Source organism: Panthera onca, chromosome C2, assembly GCF_046562875.1.
Source record: "Panthera onca isolate mPanOnc1 chromosome C2, mPanOnc1 haplotype 2, whole genome shotgun sequence".
Lineage (NCBI taxonomy): Eukaryota > Metazoa > Chordata > Mammalia > Carnivora > Felidae > Panthera > Panthera onca.
In genome coordinates this window covers 127,817,254-127,836,173 of record NC_138347.1, presented here as the reverse complement: position 1 = coordinate 127,836,173, position 18,920 = coordinate 127,817,254, and the positions used below count along the sequence as shown (strand labels likewise).

At 44.3% G+C, this 18,920-nt stretch overlaps 1 protein-coding gene across 3 annotated transcripts in view; it reads left to right on the top strand.

The window, feature by feature from the left end:
* EPHB1 (EPH receptor B1) overlaps positions 1 to 18,920 on the top strand; it is a 430,500-nt gene that overhangs the window by 378,607 nt on the left and 32,973 nt on the right. For all 3 annotated transcript variants that reach the window (XM_060638721.3, XM_060638722.3, XM_078432322.2), the window contains one exon: positions 1,526 to 1,741. In XM_060638721.3, the coding sequence (XP_060494704.1) occupies positions 1,526 to 1,741 (216 nt within the window). The remainder of the gene's footprint in view (positions 1 to 1,525; positions 1,742 to 18,920) is intronic.

Sequence of the window (18,920 nt, the reverse complement as noted above, 5' to 3'; positions counted from 1 at the left end):
GCATGTGACTGTGTTGTATATCACCTCACATGCAGTAGGTGCTCAGTAAATGGGAGCTGTGCACGTTTTTGTGTGCTGTTTCACAGGAGGGAGCTGGGGAATGGCTGCTTTGCCCAGGGTCTGTGTCCAGCAGTAACTTAGACTAGACCCAGGGTGTTCTACCTCCTCTCACCTCTCCCCTAGTCAAAGCCTCTCAATGCCTGGGCCAAGCTCTACTTAACAGAATACTACTTATCGTTCTTTGGCGGAGCAGCTGGGGCGGGACTAGAAGAGAAAATTTGTTATTGGCAGCAAAGCACGGGGTCTGCTGATGTAACCAGTGTGTGCAGAAGCCAAGACCCAAGGGCTTTGGGGAAGCAGGAGGAAGGTTGATACATTCACTGAGGTCTGTCACCAAACCTTGAAGGAGAGCATCCACCCAGGAAACAGTGAGCCCACCGGTGACTGGAGAGGGGCAGCACTGCAGCTTGGCTCCCATTCGCTAAGAGGGCCAATGCCATACGTTGTGTGTGTGTTTCTCCTGCCACTAATCCCTGTGAGGTGCATATGGCTATCCCAATGTCAAGGTTGACAGCTCTGGTAGGACCCAAGGAAGATACCTTAAGCATTTAATTCTGGAAACAGGGAGAGATGTAGTAGTCACTAATGGAGCACATGTTTATTGAGCTTTTTCTATTTAAAGTTCTTAGCACTGGGAGTGCAATGGTAACCACAGGAGAGAGGGTCTTGTCTTCAGAGAGCCAAGCAGCAGAGGCAGATGGATAGGTGTTACACATACACACCTAAAACTTGTGATATGCTAAGAAGAAAAATAAGAGCATTCATAAAAGACGAGAAGATAGTAAGAAAGTGCTAATCATATTTGGAGGAGGGGAGTAGTTATAGAGACATTCTCTCTGAAAAAGGGACACTTAGTGGAGACCTTAAGGGCAGGTAAGTGTTGATTGTGAGGAAGAGCAGAGGGGACGGCAGGTGTAGGGGCCATAAGGAAGGAAGACCTTGGCTTGGGAAAGGACTGAGAGGTCACCAGTCACTGTGGCTGGCAGGTGAGGTGGTGGCTGATCCCCTGGGGTCCCGTGGACCATGAGGAGGAGTTTGGAGCTTTTCCCTAATACATTGAATGGGAAGCTGTTATAGAGCTTGAAGCCAGGGAGTGGCATGGCCTGATTTATGTCTTGCAAAACTGGCTGTAGCTGCTGTGTAGAGAATGGATTGGGGAAAGGCAGGTGTGGGGAGGCTGTTACAGGTGATGGATGATGGTGACTTGGTTAGAATGGAGGCAGTAGAGATGGAGAGGCGTGAATGGCTTTGAGATGTATTTTGGAGATAGAATCAACAGGGTTGGCAAGGAGAGAGCAGAGCATTCAAGGAGAGGGATGGGGGAGAGGGGGGAGGGAGAAGGACACAGTGAGCAGCATGGCCAGTCACAGACAGAGGCTGACAAGCAGCAGGACCGTGGTCCTGTGGCTTCTGTTTAACCACTGAAGCCCATCTTGATCCCAATGCCCTTTATGTCTTGTTACAGCAAAATGATGGGCAGTTCACGGTGATCCAGCTGGTAGGGATGCTCAGGGGCATCGCCGCGGGCATGAAGTACCTGGCTGAGATGAACTACGTGCATCGGGACCTGGCTGCTAGGAACATCCTGGTCAACAGTAACCTGGTATGCAAGGTGTCTGACTTTGGCCTTTCCCGCTACCTCCAGGATGACACCTCAGACCCCACCTACACCAGCTCCTTGGTGAGTCCTTCTTAGTGTTCTCAGGTAAAAGCATGGCATGAATAAAAAGTGGCTGCACATGGCTGGGCCGGGGACCCATGGCAGGGCACACTGGAAGTGACTGGCACTTGAACTTATCTCCCACTGGGGGAGGCAGGTGCTAGATGGAGAAACAATAGCAGCTGCTTGTCCTCGTTGTCCAGGTAAGCATTTGGGCATAGGCTGTAAGGAAGGGTCAGGGTGTCTACTCTGAAACCATGGATGGTGTTCTTGGCCAGTGGGAAAAGGACACCTTGGAAGAGGTGATTTGGAGGAATCCAGGCAGTTGGAGAGTAGCGTCAGAGACGTCCATCAGCAGAAGTAGGCGCCGGTGGGGCTGGGTACTGTGTCACCAGGCAGACCCTTGGTCCCCTCCTCTTCTCCCTCTCCCGTGCTTCCAGACAGCTCTAAGTGCCGTGTACATGATGAGTACTCTCACATTGGTATTCCCAATCAGCTTCCCCCTCCACAGTCAAGGCAGCTCTCATCACCTCCATCCAGTCATCTGGTTCTCACAGTTCTAGTCCCAACCGTTACAGGTCCAAAGCAGAGCTTTCTCCTCCATTTTCCTCCCCAATTTCTCCAGCTTAGTGGTTCCACCAATTCAACGAATGACTGAAACCTGCGAGTCACCCTTGATTTCTCTCTGCCTCACCATCCATGTCCAATCCCTTGGCAACTCCCATAGGTTCAAATAAAATCTGCCTCTTTCTTTCCATCTCTGCAGCCCCCATCCTATTCCAAAGCACCATTCTCTTTCACCTGGTCCCTTCTGGTAGCTTCCTAACTGGTCTCCCTGGTTTCTTCACTCCCAGGATGTTATTATAAAAATAAGAACAATACAGAGAAGTAAGGGGGGAAAAAGACAACCAAGAAACCACAATCCCCCCTGAAGCAAGAGTCAGTAAACTTTTCCTTAAAGGCCATATAATAAGTATGTTAGGCTTTGTTGGCTAAGAGGCAACATAGAGGATATTGTGTAGATAATTAGGTAACACTTTAAAAGGGTATAAATACCATTCTTAGCTCATGGGCTATAAGAATCCAGGTGACCTGACAGATTTGGTGTTCAGGCCATAGTGTACCAACCCCTGTCCTTAGGCGTCAGTTTTAATAGTTGGGCATGTCTCTTTTCACACTTTTCTCATTGCTCCAAAATTTGAAGATTTTTATTTTATAACAGTGGGATCATACTGTGCCTGTTGTTCTGCTGTGCGTGTCTCAGGGGCATTCTTCCTGCCAAGCTGCTTTTCTACAAGTTTGTGAATATTTACGCTCCACTAGGAACGTATGGTGCCCACCTTCCAACATCCTTACCAGCACTGAAGGCAATCGGTCTTTACCAATTTGCCAATCCAAAGATGAAAAGCATTACTTCCTTTTGTTTTGGTCTGCCTTTTCACCTGACTGCTGGAGATACTCCTTTACTGTCTTCTCGCACAGTTACTGGGATTCACGTTTCAGCTGCTGTTTATTATATGTACATGCCTTTACCTGTTTTTCTATTGGGTTGTATGCTGGTTTCTTAGAAATTTATAGGAAGCCTTTTTATATTAGGGTGTTAACCCTTTGTCTCCATGTATGATACAGTTAGTTCCCCTTACCACATCTCTTGTTCTTTTGATACTGTTTATGATATCCTTTGGCTTCCAAAAGCGGTTAATATTCTTCTGGTCAAAAATACGCATCTGTTCTCTCTATGTTTTCTTGGGGTTTTTTTGTTTGTTTATTTACTTATTTATTTAAAAAAATTTTTAAATATGAAATTTATTTTCAAATTGGTTTCCATACAACACCCAGTGCTCATCCCAACAGGTGCCCTCCTCAATACCCATCACCCACCTCCCTGCCCTCCCACCCCTCATCAGCCCTCACTTTGTTCTCAGTTTTTAAGTCTCTTTGGCTCTCTCCCTCTCTAACCTCTTTTTTTTTCTTCCCCTCCCCCATGGTCTTCTGGTAAGTTTCTCAGGATCCACATAAGAGTGAAAACATATGGTATCTGTCTTTCTCTGTATGACTTATTTCACTTAGCATTAACACTCTCCAGTTCCATCCACTTTGCTACAAAAGGCCATATTTCATTCTTTCTCATTGCCACGTAATATTCCATTGTGTATATAAACCACAATTTCTTTATCCATTCATCAGTTGGTGAACATTTAGGCTCTTTCCATAATTTGGCTATTGTTGAAAGTGCTGCTATAAACATCGGGGTATTTAAAATGTTTTTAACGTTTATTCATTTTTGAGAGACAGAGAGAGACAGGAGCATGAGCGGGAAAGGGGCAGAGAGAGAGGGAGACACAAAATCCGAAGCAGACTCCAGGCTCTGAGCTGTCAGCACAGAGCCTGATGTGGGATTCGAACTCATGAACCACAAGATCATGACCTGAGCCGAAGTCGGACGCTCAACCGACTGAGCCACCCAGGCACCCCGGTTTTTTTGGTTTATTTAAAAATCTCTCTTCACTCCAGGGTTATAAGTGCTTTTTAAAGTTTCCTGTACTATCTTATTGGGGGTTTTGCTCTATATTTAAATACTAAGCACACCTGAAATTTATTTATTTTTCCCAAGATTTCATTTTGGAAAATTTTCAAGCATACAGAGAGCTTGATAGAATTTACAGAGGCTAGCCATTACCCACCATCTAGGTTTTAGAATGAATATCTTGCTCTGTATGATTTATTATATAACCATCCATCTGAGCTGTCCCTCTGTCCATTCTTCACTCCATCCTATTCTGTTGATGCATTTCCAGATTTCATGTACCTCTTGGCCATCTGTATGTCTTTGGAAAAATGTCTAGTCAGATCCTTCACCCATTTTGTAATCAGGTTGTTTGTTGTTGATGCTGAGTTACATGATTTCTTTGTCTATTTAGATATTGACTTCTTATTGGATACATTTATTTGCAAATATCTTCTCCCATTCAGTAACCTGCCTTTTCATTTTGTTGATGGCGTCTTTTGATGTTCAGATGCTTTTTGGTTTGATGTGGTCCCATTAGTTTATTTCTGTTTTTGTTTCCCTTGCCTTTGAAGCCAAATCCAATATAAAACATTGCTAAGATTAAGGTCAAGGAGCTTGCCACCTGTGTTCTTCTAGGAGTTCTGTGGTTTTAGGTCTAACGTTCAAGTCTTTAATCCATTTTGAGCTGATTTTTGTATATGGTATAAGATGGTGGTTCAGTTTCATTCTTTTGCATGTGGCTGTCCAACACCCTTTATTGAAGAGATTGTCGTTTCCTCATTGTGTACTCTTTGCTCCTTTGTTATAAATTAATTACCAGGTAGGCATGGGTTTATTTCTGAGTTCTCTATTCTGTTTCTGTTTTTGTTTTCTTGCCAATACCATACTGTTTTGATTACTGTAGCTTTACAGAATAGTTGGAAATCAAGGACTATGATACCTCTGACTTTGTTCTTTTTTCACAAGATTTTTTAGCTATTTGAGTTTTCTTTGTGGTTCTATGTAAATTTGAGAATAATATGTTCTAGTTCTGTAAAAAATGCCATTAGAATTTTTATAAAGATTGCACTGAATCTATAGATTGCTTTGGGTGGTATGGACATTTTAACAATATTAGTTCTTCTAATCCATGAACATGGAATAGCTTTCCATTTATTTGTATCTTCTTCAGTTTCTTCATCAGTCTTATAGTTTTCAATGTACATACAGGTCTTTCACATCCATGGTTAAATTTTTTCCTAAGTATTTTATTCTTTTTAATGCAGTTGTAAATGGGATTGTTTTCTTGATTTCTCTAACAGTTTGTTATTAGTGTGTTAAAATGAAACATATTTTTGTATATTAATTTTGTATCTTGCAACTTTACTGAATTCATTTATTAGTTCTAACAGTTTTTTTGTTGGAGGATTTAGAGTTTTCTATATATAGGATCATGTCATCTGCAAATACAGTTTTACTTCTTCCTTTCCAGTTTGGATGCCTCTTATTTCTTTTTCTTGCCTAATTCCTCTGGCTAGGCCTTCCAATACTGTGTTGAATAAAAATGGGGAGAGTGAGCATCCTGTCTTTATCCAGATCTTAGAAGGAAAGCTTTCAGCTTTTCACCATTGAGTATGATATTAACCATTGCTTGTCATATGAGGCTTTTATTATGGTGAGATATGTTCCCTCTATACCCACTTCCTTGAGAGTTTTCATCATAAATGAATGAATTGTATCAAATGCTTTTTCTGTATCTACTGAGATGATCATATGATTTTTATCTCTCATTTTGTTAATGCTGTGTGTGATGTTGATTGACTTGTGGATGTTGAACCATCCTTGCATCTCTGGAATAAATCCCACTTGACCATAGTGTATGATCCTTTCAATGTATCATCGAATTTGGTTAGCTAATGTTTTATTGAGGATTTTTGTATCAAAATTCATCAGGAATATTGACTTGTAATTGTCTTTTTTTATATTGTCTTTGTCTGGTTTTGGTATAAGGGTAATTCCAGCCTCATAAAATGAGTTTAGAAGTGTTTCCTGAAGTTTTTTCGAAAGAGTTTGAGAAGTATAGGTATTACATATTCTTTGAATGGTAGAACTCACCAGTGAAACTGTCTGGTCCTGCCCTAATATTTGTTGGGAAGTTTTTGATTACTGATACAATCTCCTAGTAATCGGGCTATTCACCATGATTCAGTCTCAGAAGACAGTAAAATGTTTATTTATTTCTTTTAGGTTGTCCACTTTGTTGGCATATAATTATTCATAACACTTGCTTAAGACTTTTGGTTTTCTGAGGTATCAGTTATAACTTCGCCTCCTCTTTTGTTTCTGATTTCATTTGAGTCCTTTCCCCGTTTTTCATGCTGAGTCTAGCTAAAGATGTCTCAATTGTGTTTATCCTTTTGAAGAACCAGCTCTTAGTTTCATTGATATTTTCTATTGTCTTTTTAATCTCTCTCTCATTTATTTATGCTCTGGTATTTATTATTTCCTTCCTTCTACTAGCTCTGGGCTTCACCTGTTCTTCTTTTTCTGTTCCCTTTAAGTGTAATGTTAAATTGTTATTTGAGATTTCTCTGGTTTCTTAAGCGAGGCCTGCAGTGCTATGAACTTCCCTCTTAGAACCACTTTTGCTTCATCCCAGAGATTTTGGTAAGAAATGATTCTTAAGTGTACATGTATAGAGTTTGAACAAATCCATACACCTGTATATCCCAAACTCCTGTCAAGATACAGAACATGGCCATCACACTGGGAAGTGCCCTCATACCCCTCCCCAGTCAGTTGTCACCCCTACCCTACACCCAGGGGCAACCACTGTTCTGATTATTTTTTCAACCATAGATTTGTTGTGCCTGTTCTAGAACTTCACATGATTGGAATTACAGTCTATGCTCTTTGTGTCTGTGAGATTCATTCATGCTGTTGTGTGCAGCAATACTTTGTTCCCATTTATTGTAGTATTTCATTGCTTATATATCTGTTCTTTTGTTGGTGGACACAAGGGCTATTCTCAAACTTTTTAAAAAATTTTTTAAATTTTTGTAACTTTTTTTTTTTTGAGAGACAGAAAGAGACCAAGCCTGAGCAGGGTAGGGGCAGGGAGAGAGGGATACACAGAATCCAAAGCAGGCTCCAGGCTCTGAGCTGTCAGTGCAGAGCCCAGTGCGGGGCTCGAACTCACAAACTGTGAGGTCATGACCTGAGCCAAAGTCAGATGCTTAACTGACTGAGCCACCCAGGTGCCCTTCAGAATTGTTTTTGAGTATGTATTAGGATATATATTTTTTTACCCTGTTTTCATGCAAGTGAATAGATCATTTAACAATACCATGTGTTAAATATATTATCCATATTTTATTGATCACTTGTCATCCTGTCATATATTAAGTTGCATATATGAACCATGTTTTGATTCTCAATTCTGCTCCATCAACTTATTTACTTATTCTGTGCCCAACCATATTGTTCTGATTGTAACAACTTTAGCACAAGTTTTACTATCCGTATTGTTTGGATTATAATAACTTTAGCAAAAGTTCTCCTCTTTGGGTGAGGTTATCCTTTATTCTTCCTTAAAAAAAAAAACACTTTGTTGACTGTTATCAAATATCTTTTCTTTCAGGTATATTTGAAATCACTTTTTCTAGTTCCAAAACATGCATAAATACTCACATTTGGATTTTGAATGGAACTTTATTCTGCCTTTGAAAGGACTAACAGTTTAATGACTGTGAATCACCAAATAATGATGTGAACCAAACATTTATGCTTTACATTAAATTTTTTTAGGTAAAGGATTCCCCACATGATGTTCTTGTATACATTAGTTAGACCATTCGTTGTGGTTTTGTTGTTCTTCTAACTGATAAAACGTATAAACTCCTAGATCTAAGAGCTTTCAGGATCCTTCACCAATTGTTATGTTCCTCTGTCTCACTATATTTATCATATCATTTCTCCATTCTTTTCCTTTTAATTGAAATAGACATGGGGCACCTGGGTGGCTCGGTCAGTTAAGTGTCTGACTTCGGCTCAGGTCAAGATCTCATAGTTTTTGAGTTCAAGCCCTGCATCGGGCTCTGTGCTGACAGCTCAGAGCCTGGAGCCTGCTCCAGATTCTGTGTCTCCCTCTCTCTCTGCCCCTCCCAAACTCGTGCTCTGTCTCTCTCTCTCTCAAAAATAAATATTTTAAAAATAGACAGATAACATGTTTGTTGATTAACAACTTGTGGTTCTAAAATTTCAAAGAATTTATTCACATGGACAGTATGTATTGAGCAGCTGCTATGTGTCAGTACTGGTCACAGGCCAGGGACACTATCAAGATCAAAAAGAGACATTGTTACTCACATCACTCACAGTTTGATGAGGAAAGGTAACATTAGTCAGACACAGATATAAGTGCATAATGACCAGTGGAGAAAAAAGCCATTGTGTTCTGTAAGAACATGAATAAAACAGTAAATAACAATATAATCTGACCATATCTAGGGGGATTAAGGAGGGCTTCCAGAAGAGGAGATGGTGCTTCAGCAGGGATTTGAAGAATAAGTCACCCAAATGAAAGGGGAGGTTAGAACACTGAGAGACATAAATAGCACACACAAAGGCCCTGTGGCAAGAGAGAAAATGGAACATTAAAGGAGCTCATAGAGGACCCCTATGCTGGGAATTTGGGAAAAGAGGAGGAAAGTGGCCAGGGAGGTCAGCAGCAGCCTCCTGGACCCTTGTGATAGAATTCAAGGCCTTAGAGCAATGGGAAGTCATTCCAGGGCTGTGTATGTGTGTGTGTGTATGTGTGTGCACACATAGATGGATACACATGATCCAAAGGTGATGAATTTGCATTTTAGAAAAATAACTGGCTTTTCTCTTGTCTTTCCCTTCCAAACTCTTCTCTTACCTTCTTTCAGAATGAAACAAAACACTTTATTGGCTTTCTTTTATCTTTCACCAAAAAGCTACTTGGCAGACCCAATCAAGGTAGATGTCTCAGGCAAGGGAGGCATCCCTACTAGATATCTAGATCCATGTGGGGGAGAGCCAGCAGCCAAGAAAGGTTGGGAAATTAGCTATTTGCAAGGAGATGAGGAAATATATTGGAGACAATGGGAGCTATTGGAAAAGGAGGTACAAATATGGAAAACAAAACTAAAATGAATTATGTGGTATTGAATTGGAATTGAAAGTATTGGTGTGAACTTGGGTTTTTTTAATATATAAAGAGGTAGAGGAAAAACTACAGGTTGAGAGTGCCTCAAAGCAATGACACCACCTACAATACAATTACCTGTATGTAGAACGTGTGAAATCGTTCCACAGGTTCTTGAGGCTCTGCTCGTTATTTTCCCCAATTTTTCCTCTCTTCCTTATAACTGTCTTTAAGTTCATTGATTCTTTGATTTACCGTTTCCATTTTGCTAACAGAAAGTTCCTCTAGTGATTTTTTTCTCATGTTGTCTTTTTTAACTTTACAATTTCTTATTAATCTTTCTTTTATAATTTCCAGTTATCAACTGGGGCGCTTTATATTTTTATACATCATAAGCATACCTTTCTTTATCTCATTGAGCATAGCTATAATAGCTGCTTTAAAGCTGAGGTCATCCTGGGGCGCCTGGGTGGCTCAGTTGGGTCAGCGTCCAACTCCAGGTTTCGGCTCAGGTCATGATCTCACGGTTTGTGAGTTCAAACCCCACATCAGCCTCCACACTAACGGTGCGGAGCCTGTTTGAGATTCTCTCTCTCCCTCTCTACGCCTCTTCTGCTGTCTCTCTCCATGTCTGTCTCTCTCTCAAAATAAATAAATAAACTTAAAAAAAAAATCCCAGGTCATCCTGAGGTTGGCATCCTTTCCCATGAAAAGGGGTCACATTTCCCTGAGTCTTTGTCTGAATGGTAGTTTGGGATTATATACATTATGAATGTTACAATGTAGAGCCTGTAGGTGCTATGACATTGATCCAAAAAGTGTCAATGTTTCCGATTTAACAGGAAGTTAACTCAGTTAGACTCAACCTGCAAACTGTCAAGTCTGCAGGGAGAAACAGCTCAGATTTCATTTCCTGTGGTTTTCAGTCTGTCTCATAAATGCATGATTCAGGGGTCAGCCAGAGAATCGGGAAAAGTTCATATCCAGAATTTGGGATTCTCTCTCCCTGGCTCTCTTGTTTCCAGGGAGTCCCTGCAAACCCCAACTCTCTAGCAATCCTGATTATTCTGGGCTCCTTCCCTTGGTTCCTGCAGCCACAAGGGGGTGGGATTTTCAGCTGGAGTTTTAGCCACAGGGCACACTTTCCTCAGAGCAAAATTGCAAAAGGTGAAACTCACCTTGTGCTATTCAGTTTCTGGAATGCTCAAACAGTTTTCTGTTATCTTACTTCTTTTCCTTTTCTCTTCTATTTTGTTGTTACTCACTGGAGATTCTGTTTGTTAGAAGCATACCCCTCACACCAAAAGTAGAACCTTCCCCTTGTTACCCCTGTTCCATGAAACAGTCCTTAAGACTGCTATACTCCGTCTTTATAGTCCGTATCATACTCCATCTTAGTTCCCCCATTTCATGCCGTTCTTTCAAGACCTTTTTAATATCATCATCTTTCAAGACATCTTGTTTTACTTTATAAGTGAAGACCTCATTAATAGCTATTAAAGTTTTCTAGTTTTCCCTATTTGGCCCTCAGCTTTCATGTCTCATTCTGTCTTAATTCTCCACCATACTTTTCCCCAGGTCTTCCTCCTCTAAATTGCTATTTCTAGCCTCAGGATCATTTCCTTCCCACCAGGCTTCTGGAATAATGAACAGATAGAATGTGTTCCTTTGTGCTTTCTTATGGTTGGAATAAACCCACTAACCTAAGGAGTTCTTAACTGCTGGTAAAATTCCCACCCTTTAAGAGGGACAGATCTATGAGCTGGCCTGGGCTCTAACACCTGTATGATTTACAGGTATTCAAATTAACATTTCCAATTTCTTAGCTTGTATGGGCAGCCATCACAAAATACTATAGCCTAGGTGGTTTGAACAACAGACACTGATTTTGCACATTTCTCCTGGAGGCTAGGAAGTCCAAAATCAAGGTCTTGGCAGATTTGGTTCCTGGTGAGAGTCCTCTTACTGGCTTGCAGATGGTCACATTCTCCCTGTATCCTCACATGGTAGAGAGAGCAAGAGTTCTGGTCTCCCTTCCTCTTCCTATAAGGACGCTGATCTTGTCACGGGGTCCCACCCTCATGACCTCATCTAAACCTAATTACCTCTCCAAGGCCCTACCTCCACATACCATCCCATTGGGGGTTAAGGTCTTCAAAATATACATCTTGGGAGGACACAAGCATGTTTGACTTCACAGGTCACATTCTGATTATGACTGGTCCTGTCTTCTGTTACCAAGAAGAAAAATAGCACATACGTACCAGGAAAGGTGCCACATCTTTGATCAACTGTTTGCATTTGGGGCCCACATGCACATTCACAAACCTGATATTCACCCTTTATCAGCTCACGTTGGTGGACACAGCCCCAAGAGAATCCCACAAATCTCTTCATGGTGGCCTTCTGTTGGTTAAGTCAAAAACCCTACTCCAGTTGGCTTGCTTTCTCTTCTCATCAGTAGGAAAAGGCCCCATCCAGTCCCTTTGTGAGTGAAATCTCCCCTTCTTAGTATTCCACCAGGTTTCTTCTGCCAAAGTAGTGTCAACTCTCCCATCCTTCAGAGCCCCAGGCTGTCTCTCTGAGAAGTCTCTAGCCTTGCTCTGTGCCTTCCTTAGGCCCTGCTCCCTGCAGGCCTCCCTGTTTCATCATGAACTGAGCTCCTTCTTCAAGGCGCCTCTGATCTCCCTCAGCCCCTTCCCCTTTGCTCCTCCTGCTGCTCCTTCCTCTTGTCTCAGGCCCCCGCTCCTCCCACACCCTGTGTTTCTGCAGCTTCTGATGCTTTCTGCCTTCCAAGCTCGCTGATCCCTCCTTCTCCTTGCTTTCTCTCGTCTAATGTCCGCTGGCATTCTCTGTCCCCTCTGCCCTGTGAACCTCAAACAGAGCTGTTCCTTGGGCATCTGCCCATCATGGCAGGAGGCAGAAGCCATCTTCTCAGACAGCTTGCCAGCTGCACCCTTGTCCTTCCATGATGGTTTTCCCTTCGTCAGGTCTTCCTTATGTGCTGTTCTGCCTGGTGCTGCCCCTCCCTTCCCACCCTGACTGCCTGGACCAGCTTCCACTTCCTCTAGAATCTGCCCCATCTGTCTCAGACTCACCTCCTGCACTGCTCTGGGCCCCAGGCTTGGAGGCCTATCCTCTCCATGGGACAAGGGACAGTCTCTCCTGGGGGGAGATCCTGGGGGGCGATCCCTGTGAGCACCAGGCTCATCCTGAACCTGCTGGGGGAAATAAGGCCCACCCCACACGTGTTCTGCAGAGCCCTTGTTCCTCTGCGATGAATTCCAGTCATCCTGGGTCACAGTGGAGGCAATACCCTTGTCTCATCCTCCCCCGTTATTCCCATGGATTACTGTCCAGGCTGCAGCCTCCATCCTCACTGTGTTTCTGGGGGACAGTGTCTGCTCCAGCCACAATCAGTTCTGTGCTGAGATCTGTAGGGCCTTTGCTTTCACAGAAGATTTTACCTTTGTTCCACGATATCACGCTTCCTGTTTAAGCCCTGTCTTCATTCAGTAGCATCAGCTGGGAAAGCGGCAAACCCTCTCTAGAACTTTCTTGCTGTCTGGTATGGCAGAATAGTTCTTTGATATGACAGGAAGAATGCAGGACTTGGATTCAAACTATTCACAGAGGTAAATTTGACCTTAGGTCTTCCCATCCATAAAATGGGATTTGTGAGAATTTATGAGATTCGTAAGACCCCATGTGACAGAAACTAGAAACTACCCCCGGTACAGGTCCTGCCCTGGTCATGGCTTATGTGACTGTTGTGGGTGCTGCCGTGAGTGCCTTCCATGCTCTCAGAGCCCATCCCCCATGGTTGACACACACGGATGTACATTCTCAAGGATAACTGGTGGAAAAAAAAAAAAAAAGCCTCTAACGTTCCCTAATCCCAGTCACTCAAAAACAGAAAACAATAAAGCAGAGAGCCTCCAAGCATCTCAGGAAAAGATGATAGTCACAAAAGACAATTAAGGGTCCTTTTGATAGGATCACCGTGGAAGGATTTTGAAGAAAAATTCTCAGGAGAGAGCAGGAGAAAAGGCAGCTGAGTTACTGTGTCCACTGCAACGGCTGTGTTCACACTTCGCTGTGCACCCGAATCCCCAGAGAGCTTGTTAAAGCACGGATTTTGGGGCCCCGCCCCCTGAGTTTCAGATCTGTAGGTCCGAGGTCGGGGCCCGGGAAGCACCGTCACACAAGTACCCAGATGATGCTGATAGCCCTACTCTGGTACCACACTTGGGGATCCACGGCCCTGAGACTGTTTTAGGGGGCATATGTTACTTCACACACTTGCATTGCAAGAAATGTCAATTATTTTTCAAAAAGCAAAGCAAGTCTGACAGAGTCCTCATGCTGTCAGACTGGAAAAGGAAATGCATTTTCCATCATCTTGGAACTCTTCTTCCCTCCCCAACCCCAGGGGGGCTGTGAAGGCCCCAGGGCCACACCTGGGCACGTGGTCTGCAGCCCCTGTGCCTTCGGCCCGGACCTTTGTCCGAGGAGGCTAGGACGGCATGGTACCGGCAGAGGTCCCCACCACAGACCGCACACCAGCACCTGCTTCCCGGGCTCCAGACCCTCACGCTGATGCTGCCATTTGGCTCCCGTAAGAACCCAGTTCCCAGAATCTGAACCCCTCTCCCTTCCATCAGCTGCTTTGGACGAAACACAAAACAAGAGACATTAATCAGCCCTAGAGATCCTGTGGTTGGCATTAAAGAGTTAAAAAATAATACTCTTTATAAAAGAGGATTAAAGGCATCTATGTTTACCCTCAGTCTGGAGATTCTTCCGTTCCATAGAATAAAAATCCTATAAATTAACACCTCGGTCATATTCATTGTCACAGTTACCGGTGAAGCGGCTGCCTGGACACTGGCGTTGAACCGAGAGAGGGTTTTCTTGCGTTGTGTTTTTTTGGCCCCTATCTTTTATAAGTAAATCAGTGCTGAAGGAAGGAAGATAAGGGGCGCCTGGGTGGCTCAGTCGGTTAAGCGTCCGACTTCGGCTCAGGTCATGATCTCGGGGTCTGTGGGTTCGAGCCCCGTGTCGGGCTCTGTGCTGACAGTCAGAGCCTGGAGTCTGTTTCAGATTGTGTGTCTCCCTCTTTCTCTGACCCTCCCCTGTTCATGCTCTCGCTCTCTCTCTGTCTCAAAAATAAAATAAACATTAAAAAAAAAAAAAGGAAGGAAGATAATAGCTCAGGACACCTGAGGGGGTCACCCATGTCTGGGACAAAGAATTCCTTTCTCTCTAGGGAACTGGTTTTGGGCGTCTTTCAAAGAGGGAATCCACAGAGAAAAGATTGAGGGGGCCAAAGCCTCAGCCTTAGGGCCCTCTCTCTGCCTCACGCCAGGCTCTGAGACCAACCTGCACAGAAGTGGGTGCTGCACACAGCTTGAGACCCCCTTCTCTTTGCCATACCCCACAAGAGTGGTGGGCCTGCCTCACTAGCCCCTGAAACGGCAGGGGACCCAGGGCAGAGCTGGGAGTGCAGGCATCTCCCTGTCCAGGCTGCCTAGACTGGCTGCTCCACCAGGGGCCAGCAATACCATTCACAGCCCTCCTGGGGGACTGACTGGCTAAGTGACCCTGTGATAGGAGTGGAAGACTCTGGGAATTTTCCTAAAGCCTGCGGTGAGCAGCTCTCATCAGCAACACACACAGAGGGCATATGTGGGTGCGCACACACATGCACACGTGCATACACTCACACATAGGTAGTACAGTATACACATTCAGTGCCCAAAGCATAGTCAGAGACACACAGAGAAATGCACACACACCCTGAACTCCCCAGAGGCAGACAGAAACCTAAACTGGTGCAGGGTGATAACTAGGCGAATTATTTTCATTACCGCCGAGAAGTGGGTTCAATGCTATAGTACTGATTTAGATTTTTTTTTTCCTATAATGGACTTAATACGTAAAAGGTGCAAAGAAAGCAGAAAATTATCCCGGAGATAATCCTTCAGGGCTTTGGGAGAAAGCCCCCTGTCTGCACTTTGCAGCTCCAACTCCATGCTTTTGCTCAGTAGGAGAACCTCTGCCTGACAGGTTTCAGTGCAGGCTGGGAAAGAGGAGGGTTGGGATGCCTGGGCAGCTCCTTTGGCTGAGCTTCCGACCTCGACCTCGGCTCAGGTCACCATCTCGCAGTCCCTGGGTTCGAGCCCCACCTCAGACTTTGCTCCGACAGTCCGGGGCCTGGAGCCTCCTTCGGATTCTGTGTCTCCTTCTCTCTCTGCCCCTCCCCCCTTCTCAAAAGTAAACAAACATGAAAAGAAAAGAGAAAAGAAAAGAAAGAGGAAGGTTTGTTGGCTTTCTGTCCGATAACCCCAGGTCCAGCTCTGCTTCTTCCCACAGTTCCGGGCATTTTTACATTTAAATCCTACTTCTTCTCCCTATCTGATCCACAGCTTTCCTCACGAGGCCGTTTTCCAATTATGATTCCTCACTCTTCTTTCAATCACCGAGCTTGGGTAACAGGCTATCTCTTGGGTGGATGGAAAGTAGAGAGGAATGAAGACAAGCAAGGAAAAGAGGGGAGACCCTTTAATTGCAGCCAGAATAAAACTGAGTCCTGGTCCCCTGGAAATTCTTCTGTAGCATTAATTAAGCTGAAGGAGGAATAATTCAAATGCCACTCTACCCCATGCTCTGCAGCTCAAATAATTCTTCTTTCTGCAGTTCCGCCTCCTCCTTGCTCTGATATCTCTCCCGGGTCACTTTGTCACCAGATGCTCAGTTAGGGATATCAGGCCCTGACTGAAATGCCCTTTTGAAAAAGACTCAGCATAATTATTATTAGTAAGGCCAGTATATTATTAGCACGAGCAAGATCGGGATGGGATTTAAGAGCCCCCGGAGACTGGAGTGAGGCATGAGTCAGGTTTCTCGGGAGCACATCTCTCCGCTTTGAGCCTGGTGTATGGGGCCAAGCAGGCAAAACTCTCATCCTTTTGTGCCTGTCATCATGTCCGTCATCATAGAGGAGGGGCTGGCAGGTTGAGTGTGGGCCCATGCGATGCCTCCACTAGCTGTTCTCCCAGCCAGCACATATTTTTCTTAAGTACTCAGTCTGTGCAAAGTACAGCAGTTAACGAAACAGACGGTTCCTGAGCTCCTTGAATTTCCTTCCTGGCGGAAAAGATGGACATGAAATAACTAATTAAGCAATTAGCTATGTAATTACAATTGTGAGGTGCTATAGGGAAGTATGTATCAAGGGTGTATCACAGGACCCCGAGGAAGGAACCTCTGGGCTGAAACCCAAGGGTAGAGAAGAGAGAATTAGGGGGACAGTATGGCCAGTGCCTCATGGGGACCAGTCCCAAGCTGGACACAGGCCCACTTCCTCAGCAAGGACAGAGTGTGGAGGAGAGGAGGCTGTCGGCTGAGACTGCTCAGCACGGAGCAGAGAGAAGCAGCTTTCCCGTAGACACAGCCACAGGGTGTGTTGGGAGAAATGGCAAGCAGGGGTGAGTCAGCACCAACGAGTAGGGACTGTGCAAGCAGCCCAAGTGGGCCCAGGGTAGCTTTGATCCAATCTGTGAACTCGGGTTAGAGGAAGAGAGGAAGAGCCAGAAGTAAGACCGTGCAAAGTATAGCATTTACCCGACTTCAAAGTACAGATGCCCGACTTCAGGGCCTGGGCTGGAGAGCCCTGTGAAGAAATGCAGGATTGCACTCCCAGCAGCGGATGGCGAGCCAGATTTCACCTTCTCAACTGAGGTTCCAATGAGAGTCAGTCAAGAAGTCAATGAGCCAATCAATCAAGGACCATTGATTTCTGGCAAGAGGCAAGGACCTCTGTTAGAGAAGGAAATAGACTTTACTTATTTTTAATATGTTGATTGGCAGTAGTACCTGTAAATCATTCACTAAGATATAGGCTTATTTTCCTGATTCAGTGCCTAATAAATAAAAGTGTGGAGCCATAAGCTGAGAGGAAAGAGATGGCTTTCAGCCGAGATGAGAGAGGGGGATGGAGTAGACTCCCAGGTGAGTTAGATATGAACTAAGCAGTAAAACGGGGCACATAAAAGGTACTCAGTGGCTGTTTATAGAATGAATGGATAGATGGATGGGTAAATGGATGAAGTTACAAGGGCTAAGAGGCTAAGGGTTTTCCAGAAAGAAATAATAGTCTGATCAGAACTGAAGAGACAAAAAGTACCTGGTGTGCTCATTGGGTAGTGAACAGGCTGATTTGGCTGGTGTTGGGAACAGGACCGGCCAATAAAATCATGCTATGTTAGTCCTAGAAGGGCCCTGTTATCACATGAACTGTGTTTCCCCCCAAAAAAGATACATTGGAGTCCTAACCCCCATACCGGTGAACGTGACCTTATTTGGAAATAGGGTCTTTGCAGATGTGATCAGGTTGAGATGAGGTTGGGGCATCTGGGTAGCACAGTTGGTTATGCATCAGACTCTTGATCTCATGGTTCCTGAGTTTGAGCCCTGCGTCAGGCTCTGCACTGATGGCCTGGAGCCTGCTCGGGATTCTGTCTCTCCTTCTCTCTGCACTTCCCCCACTTCTGTGCTCTCTCTCTCTCTCTCTCTCGCAAAATAAATAAACTTAAACAAATTTTTTTTAAGTTAAGATGAGGTCATACTGGATGAGGGTGGACCTTAAAACCAATCATTAATGTCCTTATAAGATGGGGGAATTCTAGACAGATGCACACATGGGAAAAGATGGGCATGTGATGATGGAGGCCGAGATTGGAGGGACGAGTCTACAAGCCACAGAAGGGTAAGGATTGCCAACAAGCACCACAAGCTACAAAAGGCAAGGAAAGATTCTCCCCCACTGATTTCAGAGGGAGATTGGCCCTGCCGATGCCTTGATTTCAGACTTCCAGCCTGCAGAACTGTGAGACAATAAATTTCTGTTGTTTTAAGCCACCCAGTTTATGGTACTGTGTTAGGGCAGCCCTAGAAAACTCATGCAAGTCCTAAGAGGCCAACTCTACCCCTGTCACTGAATGGGTGGGTGGTCAGACCATAAAGGATGGAATGTAAGACACAACGTGGAGGGTCTTGGATGTACAGCTGGAATTTACCCAGATTCAGGAGAACCTTACTGCATGACAAATAAGAAAAAAATAATAACAAATATATAAGCCTGGGCGCCTGGGTGGCTCAGTCGGCTAAGCATCTGACTTCGGCTCAGGTCATGATCTTGTGGTTCGTGGGTTCAAGCCTTGTGTCGGGCTGTGTGCTGACATCTCAGAACCCGGATCCCGCTTCGGATTCTGTGTCTCCCTCTCTCTCTGCACCTCCCCCAGTCACCCTCTGTGTGTGTCTCTCAAAAATAAATAAACATAAAAAAATTTAAAAACAGAAAATATAAGCCCATTATCATCATCATTTGTTGAGTTCCCTGGGTGGCAGTGAATGTTTGTGGGAGCACTGCCTTCAAAGACCTACAGCCAGAACAGGTAGAGTAATTGGGACCTGCTCAAATTTCAAAAGCCCTGATCAGCTCTGAGGCCCTGGGAGTCTTTGCAAACCTCCCTCGAGTT